Below are 21,199 nucleotides of genomic sequence, written 5' to 3' on the forward strand. Positions count from 1 at the left end.
GACTACCATCTCAGTCACTGTTCTACTGTGACCAAGGCAACTGTTGTAAGAGAACGCATGTAACTGGGTCTTGCCTACACTTTCAGAGGTTTAGTTCCTGTTGTCACGGCAGGAAGCATGACAACATTCAAGCAGACACTGGAACAACAGCTGAGAACCACAGCCTGTTCTGTGTGCTGAGAGACTCTGGGCTTGACAGGGCTTTAAAACCTTGAAGTCCACCTCCCAGCAACTAACTCCAATAAGGTCACACCTCCTAATCCTTCTAATCCTTTCAAATAGTGTACTCTGCAGTGACTAAGCATTCAAATATATGACCCTATGAGGGCCACTCTCATTCACACCATCAGAGCTTTGATATACTCAGCTAGAAACCTAAGCGTTACAGTGAACAGGGCTTCCACAAGCACTGACTTTATCCTCACCTACACTCTTTTATAATTTCATTTTACATTCAACCATACCCCTCCTCCCGCCCTCCTCATCTCCCCCTCAGCGCACCCCCTATCCACTCCTCTCAAAGGGTAAGGCTTTCCATGGGGAATCAACAAAGTCTGGCACATTAAGTTGAGGCAGAACCAAGCCCGGCATCAAGGCTGAGCACGGCCCCCCACCACAGGGAATGGGCTCCAAAAAGTCAGCTCACGCATCAGGGACAGATGCTGGCCCACTGCCAGGAGCCCCTCAGATAGACCAAGCTACACAACTGTCTCCCACATGCAGAGGGCCTAGTTCAGTCCCATACAGGCTCCACAGTTGTCGGTCTAGAGTTTGTGACTTCCCAAGAGCTTGGTTCAGTTGTCTCTGTAGATTTCCCCAGCATTATCTGACCTCACTCTTAACCTGCATAGGCAACAACACTCAGCCTAGAAGATTTCGTGGACTAGATTGTTTTTAACGGCTTCTCCTGAGTTTGAAATTTCCTCTCTCTTGTGGCTTTTAGAATCTTTGGTTATCTACCTTCATGTGTGATGCAACATTTTCTTCTTAACTTTGGTATCTATCACTTAAAAATTCACCATGACACAGGGCCTGTCATTGGAGCCCTCAATGTGACCGCCTATCACTAAGTTACAGCCCACGCGGACGGTCAGCACACCTGGAGTCCCCCAACAGGCATGACTGAGCTTTCCCTTGGAGCCCCTTCTGGTCCCCCTGCCATCCCCCCAATTTTAACAGTTCATCATTTAGCACTGTACAGTGTTGGAAGAAAACCAATCTTTACAGAAATTAAAATTTTTAATTTTAAAAAACCCTTTGTTTTATATATCCAGTTGTTATTTTAAGTCATTCCCTTACTCTTGAGAGATGTGGTCATTTTAACAAACACTGAAGCACCACACTATGAATCAGAGGAACTGGCAAAAGTTCAAGGTGTGAGCTAAGGGGCTCAACAAAGACAGAAAATTAGACAAACATGGATTCATCCTGTCACATGATCTAATTTCCAAAATTCAGGAAATAGGGAATAAAAAGACACCCACCCCACCCCCAAAGAACTGCTCTGCAGAGGCAGCAAGAACAGCTCCACAGTGCTGCCCCTCAAGTAGAAATATACAGCTTTCTGACTAACGTGGCGCAGGATGAGAAGATGAGGCGACCCCTGCACGGCCTAGGGAGAAACAGAGTAGCATCTCTCTGCTTTTAAATCTGTGCTCCCCAGGCAAAGCACATTCTCACCATCTGACACCAAAAACAAGATTCAAAATCAAAAAAAAAAAAAAAAGATTTAAAATCCAAGCTGGGCCTGACATCCCAGGCCAGTCCCAGCGTTTGGAAGGTGCATAGTGAGTTTGAGGCCAGCATGGATATAAAATGATGCACGGTTACACAGGTTAAACGCTGAGGTCACAGCTACAAAAAGCTGAACTTTGCAGTCAAATCAAATTCTAGAGCCTGTAACCTAAGTAACGACAAAACGTGAGTGGAAGATAAGCCATCTCGTCCCTGCAAGTGCCTCATGCACACACTACAGCAAGAGAGGAGAGAGGGCCACCACGGTACCTGTGTCTGCATCATTGCCCGTTCCACTCGCCGTGTGCTTCCCCTCTCGAGCTTTGTCCGGAGGATCAAAGCTGATGTCTGAATGGCCCAGAACTTTGGTTGTGACAGTAAACACTGTGGAAGAAAAGAGAGGGCAAAGAAAGAAGGGGTGAGCCAGAGGTGCAACTCCTAGACGTGCCCGTCCCCACCCAAAAAACCACAGTCCAGCCAAATGCAGATTTGACAACCTAAGCAAACAAAAAGGTGGGAGCTGGGTAGGGAGGCTCTCATCTTAAAACTCACTTTACAGAGCACTGTTTAAACATAGGAGAATATAGCTGTAAAGCGTCCTCAATATTAGATGCCCTAACTTCAGACAAAATGCTTTCTTAAAGGGGGCATCCTGAGGAAATTCACCTACAATGAAACTTAAATAAAGTCAGTCCTCAAACAGAGCACAGGCAGAAACTTCACTAGAACCAGGGAACCAAAGGGACAGTTTGAGGGAAAGAGTATACGGTGGTACATGGGGACTGCTTGGCATAACGGGCACACTTTAATGCAGATTTGGCCCTGGGCGGCCATCCCAACAACCTTCATTAAGGCTCGTTATGAAGAAAGGGCTTGTTTATCTGTCTGAAAGGATGCCATCCTTCCTCAGTGTGCACTGGCTGTTTCTAAACAAGCTTCGCTTGTCTCTGGAAGCCAGGTGTGGAAAGCACCCTAGTCAGGACCCAATTAGTCACCCCAGCCTGACTGCTCATTGGAAGCACTGGGAAGCGCTTAACCTTAACTGAGAAGAGAAGGATCTGGGCATCTGTTTTTGTTTTGTTTTGTTTTTTTGACGTGCTCCATAGGTAATGCTTAAGTACAGTCAGCTTTAAGAACTACTAGGTAAAAATCACACACGTTTGTCTCTGGTCAAATTTATCCATTAATGCACAATGTTCATTAGAGGATAGCATGAAAATCGTCAATGAAATCTTAGTGACCAGCCGGGCGGTGGTGGCGCACGCCTTTAATCCCAGCACTCGGGAGGCAGAGGCAGGCGGATCTCTGTGAGTTCGAGACCAGCCTGGTCTACAAGAGTTAGTTCCAGGACAGGCTCCAAAACCACAGAGAAACCCTGTCTCGAAAAACCAAAAAAATAAAAAAAAAAAAATAATAATAATAAAAAAAAAGAAATCTTAGTGACCAGAGCCCTAGAACTCCTCACTGCCCCCCCCCGCCCAGCTCCCTCGCTCCCTCGCTCCCACCACCTGCCTGCCCTACAGGCACCTGCCCTCTCCACTCACCATTCATCCTACCCATGAGTGGCTCTGCCTTTTATTTCCTTTCATTAAAAAATAACAATAACTTTTTCGGTTAGCATACAAATACTAGGTTTCACCAGAGTGCTTCCGCACACATATGCTGCTGCCCCGCTGCTCTCCCTATGGCCCCAACCTTCTCCAGTTGCTTCCCTTCCTTCCCCAGGATACTCCCCTCTCCCCATCTTATCAAGTGTAACTCATCGCTCTCCTCTTCCCCCTCCCTAAGGGTCTCTCCTCCCTTCTCAGGATCCCCTTCTTAGTTTCAAGACACCTCAATTGTTAATCCTTAATCTAGATCAATCTTGCTACAATTAGGAAAATTAAGATACCAGCAAAAGTCGATAGCAGTATTTTGTCCCAAAACAACGCTCTGTCATTTCATAATAATTTCCAAATGAAATTATGCACATTCAAGTGAATAATTTAAGATAACCATTCAGAAACTGATGATAGTACCAAGTCAAAACTAAAACTAAACAACAGAATAACATTAAAAAAAAATTCTCAAAAACCTCTCACGGAAGAACCTGAGAGACCGTGAACAGAGAAAGAGAAATGCACGAAGAGAAGAAAAGCAAAGGGATGAGATCTTCCTGAAGTTCTTCATTAATGCATCTGAGCCCTCGCTTTGGGCAGGAACTGTTCACACAGGCTCAGGGGCAGCAGCAAGCAATGCTGATGAGTCTCAGCACCCAGAAATCTTTTATGTGTCCTAATTAAATGTCTTATTAAATAATTCTTCTTCTAAACTAACTTTTGTAACTGAGCATTTTATCTATTGCCGAAATACAGTTTCTAAGAGAAGTGTATATAACCTTCTTTCATTATTAACACTCCCACAAAGAGGAAACATTTACCAACAGGAACAGGAATATTTGTCACTACAGCACCATGAATGACAAAACAGAAGACATTTAAAAATTAATTCCCAGGACACAACAGTGCTGAGAATTGAACTCTGTGCCTTATGCATGCTAGGCAAGCATTCTTACCACTGAGCTACATCCCAATCAGAAAAGGAATTCTTTAAAATGCACAACATTTTAAAATGCAGTGTACTGCAAACCTGGCTCTACCACCCGCACTCAGGGGCACTGCGAACTCACTTTACTTTCCACCCACCACTGGGGTTATGATCTGTAAACGCACAGTAACAAGAAGAGAGCACACACAGTAGGGAAAGCCTTCCAAACCAGCCAGGGCTGGATTCGAATACCAGCTCCACTCTACCAGCTATTTGGTTCTGAGAAGTCGTTTCCTCCTCCCTAAAATGAGAAGAGCCCTCCTCACTTCTCAGAAGTGTGGACATGAAATAAATATGAGAGCAGCTTTTGGGGTGCTTCTAGGCCTCCAGGGCCTCTCTTCCTATGCTTAGCCGAAGTGCAGAAAGCCACCCACCAGGGCAGAGGCCAGGCATCTCAATTCCCAGCTACTCCATCAGTTTGCCAACAAGAACAGTGTACGCACAACACAGAGGCTTAGGGGTGCACCAACTCTTAATGTTTTACACTCCGAAGGCTTGAGGACAGGAGAAGCCTTTAGACTTTTATGTGGTGTCAGGAAAATATTCCCACTAAACACTAAAAGCAAAATGTCATGTGACAAATAGATGTTTTGCAGGCTTTGTAAAAGAGATAATGTCAGTGAAGAGGGTAATTATCCTCCAAAGAGGAAAATGCACACTGTAGTCAGCATGCCACGAGGAAGCACTGCCCTGAGGTAAGAATCACTCCTAAACCGGGCATGGTGGTGCACACCTTTAATCCCAGAACATGGGAGGCAGAGGCAGGCACATCTCTGAGTTCGAGGCCAGCCTGCTCTACAAAGCCAATTCCAGGACAGCTAGAACTGTTACACAGAGAAACCCTGTTTCAAACAACTAAATAATAGTAATAATAAATCCTAACGTGCAGCATTAGGTAAAGAAAAAGAAAACCAAACAGGAGCTCCACACACACGCTACTGACTTGTGCAGAGAATTAAATTTATATTTCTACAATCAAGCCAAACCGTGTGAACAACCCACTGCCCAAATATACACATTCATAGGGGAAAAGTGATTCTATTTTCACTAGGTCATATAGGTAGGCCATGGCTCATAATTCCACTCCATTTAGAACCTTTGCAGTGATGACCCCACTACCTACATGGCCGACTCTGCCTCAGCTTAACAGCTACCTTGCTCCGGATTGCCTTATCTAAGTGACTCCATCTTCACACGGGGATTCTCCAATACTGCATTTAGTTTGGTACAGAGCAGAACTCTTTGACTCACTGCAGGTACACAAGGAAGAAAAGGAGCCAATTGGGCATATTGCTTGCCTTTGGCAGAGATAGAGGTATACACAAGTATAATTCAACAATGGTGGCGTTTATAAAAAACTAAAGCCTACTCAACAAGTAGGAATTCAAGTCTATACTGTAAACCCAGCCAACTACATGTGCCTAGAGAGGTCACAGACCCTAGAGAATCCACTACTGCCATTTTCCTAAACCAGTAGAATTCTGACTGTAATCTAAAAACTTATCCTTTTACCCACAGATTTAATTCTCACCTTCACCAAAAAAGCTTCATTTTTGCAGCAGATGAGGCTACTACAGAGATCCACTAGTGGTCAAATGCAAATAATAAATGACCATGCAGAAACCAACCCCAACTGGGACATCTACATTACCCCTACACCTAAGGCTCGGGGATTATTGTAGAAAAGGGAGTGGAAGAATTCGAACAACCAGAGAACCAGGACACTAGCTACCTATGAAACAGTGTGTAGTTGGAATTTTCTTTGGGTCACCAATCAGCTCCCTAATAAAGACACAGAGACATATTATTAATTATTAATGGTTGGCCTTATGGGCCTAAGTTTGTCCCACCAGCTCTTTTAACTGAACTTAACCTGTTTCTATTCATCTGCATTTTGCCTCGGAGCTTTTGACTTTTCTTCCATTCTGGGTGCCCTAGTTTGCTGCTTCCTCTGTAGCTGGCTCGCTGGCCTGTGGCATCTCCCAGTCATCTCCTCTTCTTTCTTCCCCAGCCTAAATTCCTCCTCCTACTCCCTCTCCCTGCCCGCAAGTTCCTCCTCCTACTCCCTCTCCCTGCCCTCAAGTTCCTCCTCCTACTCACTCTCCCTGCCCTCAAGTTCCTCCTCCTACTCACTCTCCCTGCCCTCAAGTTCCTCCTCCTACTCACTCTCCCTGCCCTCAAGTTCCTCCTCCTACTCACTCTCCCTGCCCTCAAGTTCCTCCTCCTACTCCCTCTCCCTGCCCTCAAGTTCCTCCTCCTACTCACTCTCCCTGCCCTCAAGTTCCTTCTCCTACTCACTCTCCCTGCCCGCAAGTTCCTTCTCCTACTCACTCTCCCTGCCCTCAAGTTCCTCCTCCTACTCACTCTCCCTGCCCTCAAGTTCCTCCTCCTACTCACTCTCCCTGCCCGCAAGTTCCTCCTCCTACTCCCTCTCCCTGCCCGCAAGTCCTGCCCATACCTCTGCCCTTGCTATTGGCCGTTCAGCTTTTTCTGAGATCAATCAGGTGCCTTAGGCAGGGAAGGTAAAAAGCAACACATCTTTACACAATTAAACAAATGCAACACATCTTTACACAATTAAACAAATGCAACACATCTTTTCATAGTTAAACAAATGCAACACATCTTTACACAATTAAACAAATGCAACACATCTTTACATAAACAAATGCAACACATCTTTTCATAGTTAAACAAATGTAACACATCTTTGCATAGTTAAATATTCTGCAACAATAGTGTCTTCTAAATATGTCAGGATGCTATACCCATGAAATCTCAATGAAATGGTTGCATGGCGACTTTACCAGCTGACATGTCAACAGAGACAGGGGAAGTTTCCCAAGACCCCACCTCTAGATGAAGAGTCATAGGCAATAACTGGCTCCTCTGAGAAAGAAAATCAGGTTTCTCCAGGAATGAACTCCCTGATAGGTTATCCAATCGCAAGTAGTCACCCTAAATACATGCACATAGGAGCAACACTAAATAGACTCAGTAGGTGGTACATGATGTATATGTTCATGTACATATAAGTAACAATAATAATTAATAAAGACGTCATGAATTTGAGAGGGAGTGGGGTACAGAGGAAGGGCTGGAATGGAGAGAGAGAGAAGAAATGATATACAGTACTTAAATATGGAAGTCTCAGAAAAAGTTACTAACAGAGAAAAACAAACAAAAAAACCCCCACCAAATTATGGGGGTATGTGTTAGCGGTGGAACATTTGTATAGCAAACCTAAAGCCCCAAATTCAATCCCCAGAAGTGTGTGTGGGGGGGGGTTAAATTTAAACTTAAAACTCACAAATATTTTTATAACATTCCCTAGATAGCACTAGGAATATTCCCGAGCAAGGACACAGTACTATAAATGACAAGTAGCTACTATGAAAGATGTTTATTACTATAAATCAGATCATTTGTAGCTTAAGCACACACTGTGGCGTAACCCAGAAATTTAAACTCGGTTTTCTTTAAGAGAGTTGTGCTCCAAATGCCACATAAAACCTTACAAGCTGTTTGAAAACAAATCTATTCTGAGCTGGCACAAAACAGGAAAACATACTCAAACTAACCTGGGTACCAGTCCAAACTCTGCCTTTAGCTCCCTTGAGAAAGATGTCTGCCACTCTTAGACCTGATTTTTCTCATCAGTGATGATAGGAGCTGAGCTGAGAATGCTTCCAGCTCTGAAAACTGTTTCCATAGAATTCCATCTGTCCTGTGGCAAATGACAACACAGAAAGGTTCCAAATCATTTAGGATGCTCTGCAAAGGGACCGGTTGGTAGCATGCTGGCCTAGCACCCCTGTTGCAGGAGTTCTTGAGCTCCAACACAACGTAAACAGGAGCGACTGCACACTTCCGTAACTCTAGCACTCGGGAAGCAGAAGGGTCGGCAGCTCAAGGCCATTTCCAGCTGTAAACTGATTTCAAAACCAGTCCTAGTTACAAGAGACTCTGTCTCAAAAATAAATTCTTTCTAAACTAGCCTAAGTCCCTCTACTTGCCCAGCCATTGCTTATGCATCCATTAAAAAGTGGAATCAAAGACTAAGATGTTATGTTCACAAGGAGGAAAAAAATGGATGAAATTTAGCTGACTTTATGCTTATGCCACTTCCAAAATCCCAAAACATGATAAACACATGTTTTCCTTTGTTGAATTTTATTTTTGCATCCTGAAGCAAGTTAAATTCAATTATTTTAAATTTCATATTTACTGAATATCTCACAGAGCTCTTTACTGTTCATTAGAAGTGGCAGAAGTAACTGAAAAAAGCTACTTGTTCAGGTGCCCAAAACGGTAAAGATACGGATCTGACAATTCTGAACTGGGTGGACGTGGACCTCACTGGCTTGTGATGAGTGAGCCTTGGGTTCAATCCCTACCAACAAAACAAACGCTCGTTAGTAATAGAGTCCAGTTTATCACTTCTATGCTTAGGGCTTTATTAAACCTGCTCAACTCTCCTAAGGTTTCCTGCATTTTACCTCTCTGGCTTTATAGCTTGGACTTCTATTTTTATATAGTAGATCTGTCTGAATTGACTTTTTTTTTTTTTTTAATGTGGGATGGCCTGAGGTTAGACACCTGTTCCATATGGCCAGATAAGATTGTAAAGTCAACTGTGCCGCAGTGCCCCCTCTAACATCCGGATGGCTCTCCTCTGGACCACCTGCCCCACTGGCTGCTCCAGAGAGCCTCTGTCTTTACTCAAGTGTTTCCTAGGCTTTAAAGTGTATAAAAACCAGAGGGCATGCTGACATGCAGACTCCGTGGCCTCAGTCCCAGAGTTCTCCATCAGTCTGGTTTGGGGTGGAGCCAGGAAGACACAGCTGGTGCTTCGGCTGCCACTCAAGCACCGCATTTTAATAAGTAAGCATTGCCTCAGTCAGGACAGCATCACACAGTGTGGGTCTGCCAGCTCTTCCTGACTGCCTAAGAAAATCTTCACTCTTTGCCTTTCTGTATAAATTGAAAATCAGCTTTTGAAAAAGTCACCTTTAGTGCTACCACACACATTAAAAAAAGAAAAAGAGGGGCTGCAGAGATGGCTCAGAGGTTGGGAGCTCTTCCAGGGGTCCTGAGTTCAATTCCCAGCAACCACATGGTGGCTCACAACCATCTGTACTGAGATGTGGCGCCCTCCTCTGGTGTGCGGGCATACATGGCGGCAGAATGTTGTATACATAATAAACAAATAAATCTGAAAAAAAAGAAAGAAGAAAACCTCAGCAAAAATATCAGCAAAATCAAAGTGCTGGGACTTCGTCAGGGACTGCACTGACTAACATAGGCTAATCTGGAAAGGCTGGAAATGTTAAAGGCTCAGCCATTCAGGAACAAATGTGTGCCTCCTTTCATTTAACTTCTTAGTAATGTTCTGCAGATTTTAGTACTTGAGAGCCTCCCGGTCTCAAACAGTAAGTACATTTCTAGGAATGGGATGGGTTTCGACACTACTACAAATAGCATCTTTTCTTCTCTCCTTTTACATTTTTTAAATTCTGATAAAAATACACAGGACATAAAATTCATCACCAAACGAGCTTTTAAACACACAGCTCACTTTAACTTTCACTTTGTTGTGCAGCAAGTCTCCAGAATCTTTTCTTATCTGCAACCCTAGTCTGTATCATTAAACAAGAGCTCCCCATGTCTTCTCTCTTCGAAGGCTGAGAAATCAACATTCTACTCCTTGTGCCTAGGAACCTGACCACTCTTGGTACCTAAGGCAAGCAGAATCAAACAACTGCAAATTATACCTTGGGAAAAAACAGGAGTGTAAAAATAAATCTAACTAGAAGCTGGAGAGATGGCTCAGCGGTTAATAGCCCTGACTGCTCTTCTAGAAGACCCGGGTTCAATTCACAACACCCACATGGCAGCTCACAACGGTCTGTAACTCTAAGATCTGACACCCTCACATGCATACAGGCAAAATACCAACGCAAACAATATAAAAATAAATACGTTCTTTTTAAAAATAAATACGTTATTTTAAAAAATAAATAAATCTTACTCTAGCAATTTGATAGCACACCATCTCATTAAATTACTAGTATTGACTAAAAATCCAATGCAGTTTGAAACAAATTAAGAAGTTCTGTATCCAACAAGCCTCACTGTTAGAATTAAGGCACAGATACAAACAAATCTCAGTCTGTTTAAAACCCCAAATATGTATGTGAGCTGGGATTTCGACCACTTTTGCTTATAAAAAGAGAACAGAAACCATTTAAGACACACATCCACTCTCTCATTCTCAACTTACACTGACCAAAATATTCAAAAAGACATTTATTAGACAAGTAGCCTTTAGCATGTATATTATTTTTCTAAGTTATTAATATTTTTATTTTTGTGAACACTGAAATAAATGCTAGTCATCTTTTTTATTTGTGCTTACAATGTGGGTTTTTGTTTGGTTGGTTGGTTGTCTTTTGTGGGGTATGGTAGGGACCAAATCCTGGGTCTCAAACAAGTTAGACAAGTTCTCCAACAATGAGCCCTATCTACTTACATTCACGGTTTATAATGAAAGAACAAATTCACTTCAGCAATCTTTGATAAGAAGTGTAAAAAGATATTCTGAGACCAGAAGGGAGGTACTCACTACAAGTGACAGAGAGGATTTTCAACCAGCTCAGAGTGCCTACTCCCTTTGAGGCATGCACCTGAGTCCGTGTGCAAACTCCACTCCATCTGAGCAAACTGCCAACAGCTTCAAATAGAGATGTCAGTGAGAGACAGGAGAGGCGGCTGCACCAGGAGAGATGGCTGCACAAACAAAAGTAACTTCTGTGAGAGTCTAACAGCCCAACACCCATGGAGGAAGGAGAGAGGTAACTCCTGAAAGTTATTCCAAGTATGCAAGCATGCATGCACATGCACACATGCAACGCACATGTGCATGCATATGCACGCACACATGTGCACACACAAGCACACGCACACATACAGACACACATGCACACACATTAATAACGATTATGTTTAAAAAGACAGTGAACACCACTTGGACTCACACTACGCAGAGAACGTCCCTTATAGTTATTTTACTCAGCTAACCATTTCCTACCACCTGCAACATGCCCCTCGTGGCTGAGACGAGCAACAAGACTTTTAGCACTATCAGAGAGGATCTGGAGTACTGTATGTTCCTATTAAAAACAGTCCTTTTCACTCTTCCAAGCGTGCATTTTGAGTACTCCTCCAAAGGTCACCAGGATCTTCATTCAGCAGACAGGCGGTCCAGTCCTTTGGACATAAAGGCGCTTCACACAGCTGCTTTTCCACAGGTAAATCAAAGCCAGCTCTGAGTTCTCCTTGTTGGGTCCAGGATTATTTGGTCAAAGGGATGATGCCCACCCAGGTCAGACTGACCAAGGGAGCAAACAACAAAGAAATGCTATAAAAAGCAGAACTAGCTCCCTGCTTTAAATGATTTATTTTAAGTTAGTACCAAGAGACGGTAAGTTTAAATTCCGAGTTCAAGCTATAAATTGTTCCCAGGAAAATGGGACAGCAGTCCAAACCCTCTAGCTTTGCTGTGAGAACATTTCAAGTCTGTCCTGGGCCTGCTTTTCCTTTCGCTCCCTGACTGCCCTCACAGACTCTGCCAGTGGCCCTGCACTTGGACTGGACTTGCCCAGACTCTGCTTCTGACATATGGGACCACGGAAACTCTGTCTGCCTTCCATAGCCAGCCTCAAAGTCTGCCCTAAGGAACAGTGCCCTTTTGATGCTCAGTGCTAAACGTGTCCTTCCTTTCTCAGCAACCAGGTGATTGCTTATTGGGACCATCAATTTGCATAATCTTCAAACTGCCTGACTGGCGATTAAATTTGTGAATTTATTTGACCAGATCTACATTAAAATTTTCTTAAAGGTAAGTTCCATGGCTCATTCCTTTACACTATACACAGAATTTCAAAGTAAGCAACCCTGTTGTAATAAGAGCGGCGGGGCTGTGTCCCCGGCACCCGGCTGCCCGCATGGCTTTACCCAAAATAATTCCACGGAAATTGTATTCTTTTAATCACTGCCTGGCCCATTAGTTCCAGCCTCTCATTGGCTAGCTCTTACATATTGATCTAACCCATTTCTAATATTCTGTGTAGTACCACGAGCTGGCTTACCAGGAAAGATCTTAACCTGCGTCTGTCTGGAGTGGGAGAATCATGGCGACTGCCCTGACTCGGCTTCTTTCTCCCAGTATTCTGTTCTGTCTACTCCGCCCACCTAATTTTCTGTCCTATTAAAGGGCTAAGGCAGTTTCTTTATTTAACCAATGAAATTAACTCCTCCATCACAACTCTAGGTTATGGAGTACACCGTGCAAACCCAGGCACGTAGGACTAGCTTTCTAGTTTGCCACATCTGTAACCTTACTGCTGCAGGGTGTCTCATAATCACAACAAAGTCACAATTCAGGTATCCATCCTCCTGCCAACAACTGTCTGCTTCCAGCTTTTGCCATTACAACGCAGGCAACTAAGAAACACTCCTGTATGTGTGCCCGGATGCAGAGGGAAGAGCTTCATTCAGGTACCTAAGAACAGGCTGTCTGGCGAATCTGCGATACACAGCTTCCTGATGCCACACATGGTCAGCGAAGTGACAGAGCACAGATTAATCGGCCTTCAATCCTGCTGTTCACTCTTCACATCGCTTCTGTAAGGTACAATCTTCCCAAACCACGACAGTCCAACAAGGAACGGAAATCGCTTGCACTTTTTTCCCTTAATCACCCTGTGGTGCTCCCCACACTCCAGTCAGTGAGCTCCAGTCTGGGCAGAGCTTTCGTAGTCTGCTGTCACTTCTGCACACTCAGCACAGGTGCTTGCCTTCCATGTGCTCACCTTTAACCGTGGGCTCAGGAGTGCTTTCCCCTGGAGAAGACCGTGTGCGGCAGCCATAGGCTGGGCAGCACATGAATTTCAGGTGACTTCAGACTTGCTTCACAGTCTTAACTCAGTGGAAGTGCGATTACCCCCATCCCAGTCGACCCCCAGTGCCTCCAGCCTTTACAGCTGTTACTGCTAGGCTCAGGTGCCTGCCAGCTGGCTTCTGTCCTTAGCTCCAGCTTCTAGGTGCTTGTGTGTTTAGAGATTTAAAATAATTAAATCATAATAATTATGTCCGTTAACATAAGAAGTTGATTGAAAATTATTACTTTATTAATGTATTAAAATTCCACTTATTAGTCAGGTGGTAGCGGCACAAGCCTTTACTCCCAGCACTTGGGAGGCAGAGGCACGAGGATCTTTTGTGAGTTCGAGGCCAGCCTGGTCTACAAGAGCTAGTTCCAGGACAGGCTCCAAAACCACAGAGAAACCCTGTCTCGAAAAACCAAAAAAAGAAAGGAAAAAAAAAATATTCCATTTATTTAGTGGATGTCAATTAACCTATACTATTTAATATTCAAGACTTCTGTCCCCAGAGCCCGCTCATCTTAGCCAGCTTCCTGCTGGCCATTCCTGTTGCCTCTCAATCATCAGGAAAGGAAAGGGAATTGGACAAACTATTTCCAACATCAATGACATGTGTAAATGCTAAGGTTGACATACACCCTAACTACAGCTTTAAACAGCACCTTGCTTCCTCTTGTCTTCTTTCTTTGAGACAAGGTTTCCCTGAGTACCCCTGGCTATCCTGGAACTCTCTGTAGATCAGGTTGGCTTTGAAGTCAGAGAGATCCACTTGTCTCCACCTCCCAAGTGCTGGGATTAAAGGCATTTGCAAACATATCCAACTAACACATTTCATAAATCCTAAGGAAACTATTCTGATTTTTGCCACAGAAAAGGGATAAATATCATAAATGTGAACGCAGAGCAATTTCACATAGGGTTTTTGTACTAATGTTGACTCCACTTACTTCATACATGATGGTGGTTGAGTAGTTTGTGTTGTACTTGTGACAAAAAATACTATATTAACAAGCAGATCTATTTTCATAAGTGGATTAACCTTAGCTACAATAGATCTAAATAATACAGTTTCCTCTTTTTTTTTTTTTTTTTTTTTTTTTAGTTTTTCGAGACAGGGTTTCTCTGTGGTTTTGGAGCCTGTCCTGGAACTAGCTCTTGTAGACCAGGCTGGCCTCGAACTCACAGAGATCCGCCTGCACAGTTTCCTCTTTAGCAAATGTATCTGATACACTAAAATATACTCATGTTCACTGTGCACTTTGATCTGATTGGACAGTTATCGCGCTACATACAGTCTCCAATGCTTCTCTCAGAAGCAGAGCTGACCTGATTGGACAGAGTTATCGCACTACATACAGTCTCCAATGCTTCTCTCAGAAGCAGAGCTGCAGCTCTGCTTTGCTTCCATCAAGACATCGTTGTCATTTTTCTGTCTCTATGTAGCCCCAGCTGTCCTGGAAATCACTCTGTCGAGCAGATCCTCCGGATTCTGCTGGGATTAAGGGTGTATGCCACCGTGACCAGCTTAATCTTTGACATTTTGCCTTTTTTCCACTAGAACAATCTTTGAATTTTATTTGGAGTATTTATCCATTATTATCTGATACAGCGATTTGTATAAACATTTGTACTCAGAGGGCTGAGGTAAAAAGACAGTTTTAATATGGATTTGAGATCAACTAGATCAACATAAAAATAAAAATTTAAAAAATTCCTCCATCTCAAAGGTGGGCTAGTGGCTTCTGTCTGGAATCCCAGCACTTGGGATGAAGAAGTCATTAGATTAGAAGTTCAAAGTTATCCTCTGTGAGGACAGTGAGTTTAGGGCCATCAGTAAAGTACCTCAGCCCTTGTTCCAAAAGTCAAAGTCTCCATCTCAGAGAAAACTGAGAGGAAGACAAGGGAGGGAGGGAAAGGGAGAGAGAGAAGGGGATCAATATCAGAAAGAAAAAAATACATAAAATATAATGTGAAACTTTCAAAGGACTCTTTCCTTCTTTCATGGAGACCTTGGAACCGCTGGTCGGAAGGCAAGCTGCCAACATCAATTCACACTTGAACAAAACTTCTGCCAATGAAAACTAAAACACCTGTAAGAACTAAATTGTTCGTATTTTCAACAAAGAAAGGAAATGAAAAGCATTACAAGTGTCACCAACTTGGCTCATCTGAGTGGAAATAAGAGTTATCACAGCTAACTTTAAATTATCAAGCTGATACAACATAAATGGTTCTCTCAAACAGTACTGTTATTTTTACTACAACTCGATGTTCCTGAAATATGCAGATATGATTTCTCAAGAACAGCACCTCATAATGACTGTCTTAAACAAGGAGAGCTATGGCTTCCAGGACAAGCTTTAGATTGCTGAATTACGGTATTCCATGTATGTATGGAAACACCATAAAGAAAGCTGTCAGTTTGTAGGCTTAATTTAAAAATAGCCTCACATATGTTTCAACATGCTACACCAACACAACATCACTGGAAAAAAATCACTGGGAAAAAAAATAATGTTTAGATTATTAAACTCAATAAAATATAGAAGCAGAATAAGCCAACTATTTGGTTGAGAATCATCGGTAAATATATTGGTGGACATTTTTTAAACTTTGTCTTAAAAAAAAAAAGATGGGCAGTGGTGGTGCACGCCTTTAATCCCAGCACTTTGGAGGCAGAGGCAGGAGGATCTCTGTGAGCTCGATGCCAGCCTGGTCTACAGCATTTGTTCCAGGACAGCTAGGGCTACACAGAGAAACCCTGTCTCAAAAACCTCCCAGAAGTAGGGAGGCTGAGGCAGGAGAATTGTGAGTGTAAGGTCAGCTTGTGACAGATAACTGCATCCTACCTCAAAAAGCCAAGTATGTGTGAGCAAGTCTGGGGAATCAGGAGCAGACACACAAGAGAGAAGAAAGATGAACACGCCACGTTGAAAGGTGCCGCCACGTGGCAAAGAATAGATAACAAATGAGTTTGTTATATGAGCTAGCTAAAAACAAGTCTAAGCTATTGGCTGAGCATTTATAATTAATATCAAGTCTCTTGTGGTTATCTGGGAGCGACTGCTGTGACAAATCAAAGCTCTGACTATAATGTCCTCCCTCAAACCAAGGACTAGCAAGCCAGCTCATCTTTGAATGCTGAGGACACCAGTTTTTACTTACCGTGGGCACTTTATGTACTTTCCGTATTTGAAAGCAAGGTTTCAACAGAAGGAAGATAGGGGAAAAAATGTACCTATCCTTAAGCTAAAAGAGACTCCAAAACAAGGTCAAGTGTTTAGAAGTGGGACAGTGCCTGAAAGTGCCCACTCATCTTGTCTCAGAGACACCTGGAGTTACACAGCCTGCACCTGTCCCCCAGAATCCGAGGGTTGGGTCCAGGTGTCACTGACAATACTGAAGAAGGCCCTTACATGAAGTGGGTTGGTATTTGCATCCAGTCTACAACACACGTCCTTCCTTGTACCTTTAGGCTACTGTAAAGCCTCACCCCAAGTAGCTGCCACACAGCTTGCTGCGCCATGTTCCTTGGGGAACAGTGACAGGAAGACCGCACACATGACAGTTCAAATCCTCGGCTGGCTGAGTCCTCTACACCCGTACACGGCCTTCTGGGAGCTGAGCCTAGGGTTCTGAGCAAACTAGGCATGCGTTCTACCCACTGAGCCACAGCCCCAACCCACTGCAGTACTTCTTGGAAAGACACATTTACTGGGAATTAACAAAGGAGTCTTCTTGGGAAGACTTGGGAAGGTTAGTCTCTGCAGTCACAAAGCTCTCTCCAGAGAGATCAGCACTCAGGCCATTGTTGACTGGGAGGAGAGCCAAAGGAGAGGACAGCAGAAGTCCTCAGCAAAGAGCCCTTGTGGGGACAGTATGAAACTCAAATTTATGACCTTCACTGCAGGCTGGGAGGGAGGAGCTACCCACATCAGAACCAGCTAACTAGCTCACGAGTGACTCACGGCACAGAGGAATGAGAACAGATGACAGAATCCAACGACTAGAACAAAATCCCCCACCCCCACCCCCACGAACTGTGATGCAGTGTTTGCACAGTAACTGGGAATGATACATGTGACAATGTGTATGAGACCAACCCATGACGACAATGTTACTACTGATCACCTCACCACGGAGCCCTGTTGAAGGAGCTGCGGGCTGTGTTCCTGCCACCCCGGCTCCCGGCTGCCTGGCTAGCTTATGCCCCGAAATAATTACACAGAAACTGTATTCTTTTAAACACTGCCTGGCCCATTATATCTAGCCTCTTCTAGGCTAATTCTCACGTACTAATTTAGCCCATTTCTAATAATCTGCGTAGCACCACTAGGTGCGCTTACCGGGAAAGATTCAGCATGTCTGACCTGGCGGCTGGCTGCATCACGTCTGGCTATGAGAGGAGCTGCCCTGCATCTGAGCTCACTTCCTCTTCCTCCCAGCATTCTGTTCTGTTTACTCCACCCACCTATGTTCTAACCTATAAGGCCAAGCAGTTTCTTTATGAATTAACCAATGACCTTCCTCCATCAGAGCCCAGCAAGAACGTTCGGTCATCCGCCACATCACAGCTAACCTCGGGCATCAGTGGAGACCAAGCCTCCAGCCACCTGCTGCCTAGACACTTGCCTTCTCTTAGCCCTCTACTTCCAGTGCTCCCTCAAGCTCGCAGCCAGGCCAGATCCTCCATGTCCTCCACCAGGTCCCACTTCTCACCGAGATACTCCAGACCACCTCGCTACACAACACCCATCCCTACTTTATAGCCCTCCTTAGCAACTCAATTAAATAGCTATTTCTCTCTTTGTCTGTATATTTCCCTCTCAGGAATGTAAATTAATTAAAACTCTAGAACAAAAAAGACACTGCTCAATATTGTATCCCCAGTGAGGATCACAACACCTGCAAACGGTAAATATTTCATAGTTACTAGCTGAGTGAAAGAAGGTACACACGTTATTTTACGTGCACTGAAAACAACTGTGCCACTTGGCTTGCCAAATTCTTTACAGTACATGTCATAAGTAAATAAGGTATTTCCATACAGTCAGCTAAAGCCCTCCACAGTACAGTGATACCCTAGACGCTGAGGAGCAGGAAGAGTGGGAAGATAAAGGACCCCCAGAGGGCTCCTGCATCAGCATCTGCCCTGCTCGAGAATGGGTAGGAGAGCTCCTACGACAGCACCAACAAGCCAGCTTTCCTTTCTACCAGATGAAAGTTCTTTCTCTTGTCTTGGCTGAAAAATGAGAAAGGAAGAAAGAAAGCGGAGTTCCGAATCCTCTGACAAGGATGCGTCTGAAAGAGTCATGAGGAATTTGATTCATTTAAGAAAGTATGTAGCAAGCTGGGCATGGTTGTGCACACTTTGATCACAGCACTCAGCATGCAGTGCAGGAGGATCAGCCTGGTCTACAGGGCCATCTAAAGAGACCACATTTACAAAACAGAAAGAACACGTGAACCCTTTTCCACTCACAAAGCCAAACCACGTGAGTCCTCTATGGCATGCGTCTCTTTCCTTTGATCTCAAATCTTCCAACATCTATTTCCATCTTTCCCTTTCATTTCTGTTCTTCTCCAGCCTGGGTCCTAATCTGTCCATCACTGTTCCTCTTTAGTCTGCTGCTAGGAGGTGACAATGCGCAATTCACTCCAACAGTGCTCCAGGTCAGCCACGCACCCTGTCAAATCCCACAGCCACTTCTCCATCCACTCGTCCGTCCTATGATATGGAATGTTGACAGCTCCCTATGTTCCCAATGCCATCTCCTTCTCCTGGCCCTGCTCAAAACTCTTGTGGTGGTAGGGTACGCCTTTAATCCCAGCAGAGGGCAGATCCCTGTGAGTTTGAGGCCAGCCTGGTCTACAGGAGCTAGTTCTAGGACAGGCACCAAAGCTATAGAGAAACCCTGTCTCAAAAAACCAAAAACCAAAAACCAAAAAAACAAAACAAAACAAAAAAAAACTCTTTGTCAAGACAGCCAGGTAGGCATCGAAATGGGCCCTCACTCTTACACATAAGACTTGTGAACACTTGGGCACTCACTCATTCAGACAACAAACCGTTATTTTCTATTATATGCGCAGTAGGTCATGGAGTCAAAAATAAGAAAGAAGGAAGGAAAAAAGGAAGAAATGAAGTAGAGAGAGAGAGAGAGAAGAATAAGAATGTGGTCACTGGCCGGGCGATGGTGGCGCACGCCTTTAATCCCAGCACTCGGGAGGCAGAGGCAGGCGGATCTCTGTGAGTTCGAGACCAGCCTGGTCTACAGAGCTAGTTCCAGGATAGGCTCCAAAACCACAGAGAAACCCTGTCTCGAAAAACCAAAAAAAAAAAAAAAAAAAGAATGTGGTCACTGTCTTCAAATCTAACCAAATGCAAAGAAAAGCAGGCCTCTTAACGGAGTAGCAGGAAATGTGTGGCTTGAGAACTGGCAGGATAAGGGTAAACTCCCCATTTCCTTAGCTGGTAGGGTTTCAGCTTGAGCAACAATACACCAAAGGAAAAAGGAACTGGAGAAGGAGACGCCATTACTCACGGATGTGAAGGCCAGTAGCTCCTCCTCCGTCAGCTTGTGAACTGGGTTGTTCTTCTGGAAATTTGTGCTTTGAATTAAAAAAAAAGTTAAATTAATCATAAAATACATGCTGTAATCACTACCTTTTATAGTACATATTTAACTCAATACTACAATGCTATACAATATATACAGACATAGAAACAAGCTTTCAAAAGACAACAATAAAAAGAAAATGGCTTATGTCAAAATAATTTATCTTATTAGGAAAAAGAAGCAGTCCAGAGGCTAAAGGATGGTTGAAGAGGTAAAGGTGATTGCCATGACATGTACCCGACCAAAAGTAAATGGGAGAGAGAGAGAGCCAAGAGATGCCACTCAACCGCAGACAGTAGAAAGAATTAATACAGCACCAAGTTCCAATTATAAGAGCTCTACCACAAACAAATCCCATTATAACCACCAAACAGTTAAAACCAGTAAAGTCACCAGAGTCAGGACAAAGGCACTCTAAGACACTGGTGACAGAGTCTAATTAGTGCCACACTTGAAGTTAGGTAAACATTCATATATCCCCTACTCAGCAATTCCATTCTCGATTACAGAGCCCAGAAAAGTCAGCAAATGAATGGAATAGGAATGATACACATAAATATTCACTGTAACAGAAAAACTGAAAATAATCAAAACCTCCAAGGAGAAAACAGACAAACTGTGCCATATTCACCCAGTGGAGAGCCACCCTTCAAATTACATTGCAGCTACAGACAAAAACACAACCACAGAAACACAACAAAGAGAGAAGAAATAAATCACAGGAACTACAGAAAGCAGGAAAACAAGCAAATGGAGGCCTCAGGTTGAGGGATACAAAATGTAAGAGCAAACATATCTTTAGAGGCCAGAAAATAACAAACACAAAACTTAGGACAGCATTTTCTCTGAGAAGAGCAGAGTGAGGCTTGGAAAAAATGCAGAGGCTAAACTTGCAATACCTACAATCTTCTATTTATGGCTGAACATGTAACTTAAACGCACATAGTGCATCCATTATTATCCATGTAAACAGGACCCATATTAGGAACAACAACAACTAGATGTGGTGGCTCACACCCAAACCCTAGTACTCAGGAGGCTGATGCTCAAGGACTGCTGAAGCTTGAGGCCAGCCTGGGCTACAAATCAGATTCTTTTAAAGGGCTGGAGAGCTAGCTCAGTGGGAAGAGCCTGTTGCTCTTGCAGAAGACTCAAGTCCTGTTCCCAGTACCCACATGGTGGCTCACAATCATCCACAACCCCAGTTCTAGGGGATCCCACACCCTCTTCTGACCTCATGTAGTACATATACATAAGCGCAAGCAAAATAGTTATAAAATAAATCTAAAAGAAGAACATTTAAATGATGTGGGA

At 43.7% G+C, this 21,199-nt stretch overlaps 1 protein-coding gene across 2 annotated transcripts in view; it reads right to left on the reverse strand.

Moving 5' to 3' along the window:
- Positions 1-21,199, reverse strand: part of Ttc27 (tetratricopeptide repeat domain 27) — a 132,829-nt gene that overhangs the window by 75,937 nt on the left and 35,693 nt on the right. For both annotated transcript variants that reach the window (XR_009058195.1, XM_057787389.1), the window contains exons 9-10: positions 19,811-19,877; positions 2,005-2,118 (exon numbers count right to left, since the gene is read on the reverse strand). Coding sequence is in view for 1 of the 2 variants with exons in the window: in XM_057787389.1 (XP_057643372.1) it covers positions 2,005-2,118; positions 19,811-19,877 (181 nt within the window). In the remaining variant the exon portion in view is untranslated. The remainder of the gene's footprint in view (positions 1-2,004; positions 2,119-19,810; positions 19,878-21,199) is intronic.

Source organism: Chionomys nivalis, chromosome 1 (genome assembly GCF_950005125.1).
Source record: "Chionomys nivalis chromosome 1, mChiNiv1.1, whole genome shotgun sequence".
Classification (NCBI taxonomy): domain Eukaryota; kingdom Metazoa; phylum Chordata; class Mammalia; order Rodentia; family Cricetidae; genus Chionomys; species Chionomys nivalis.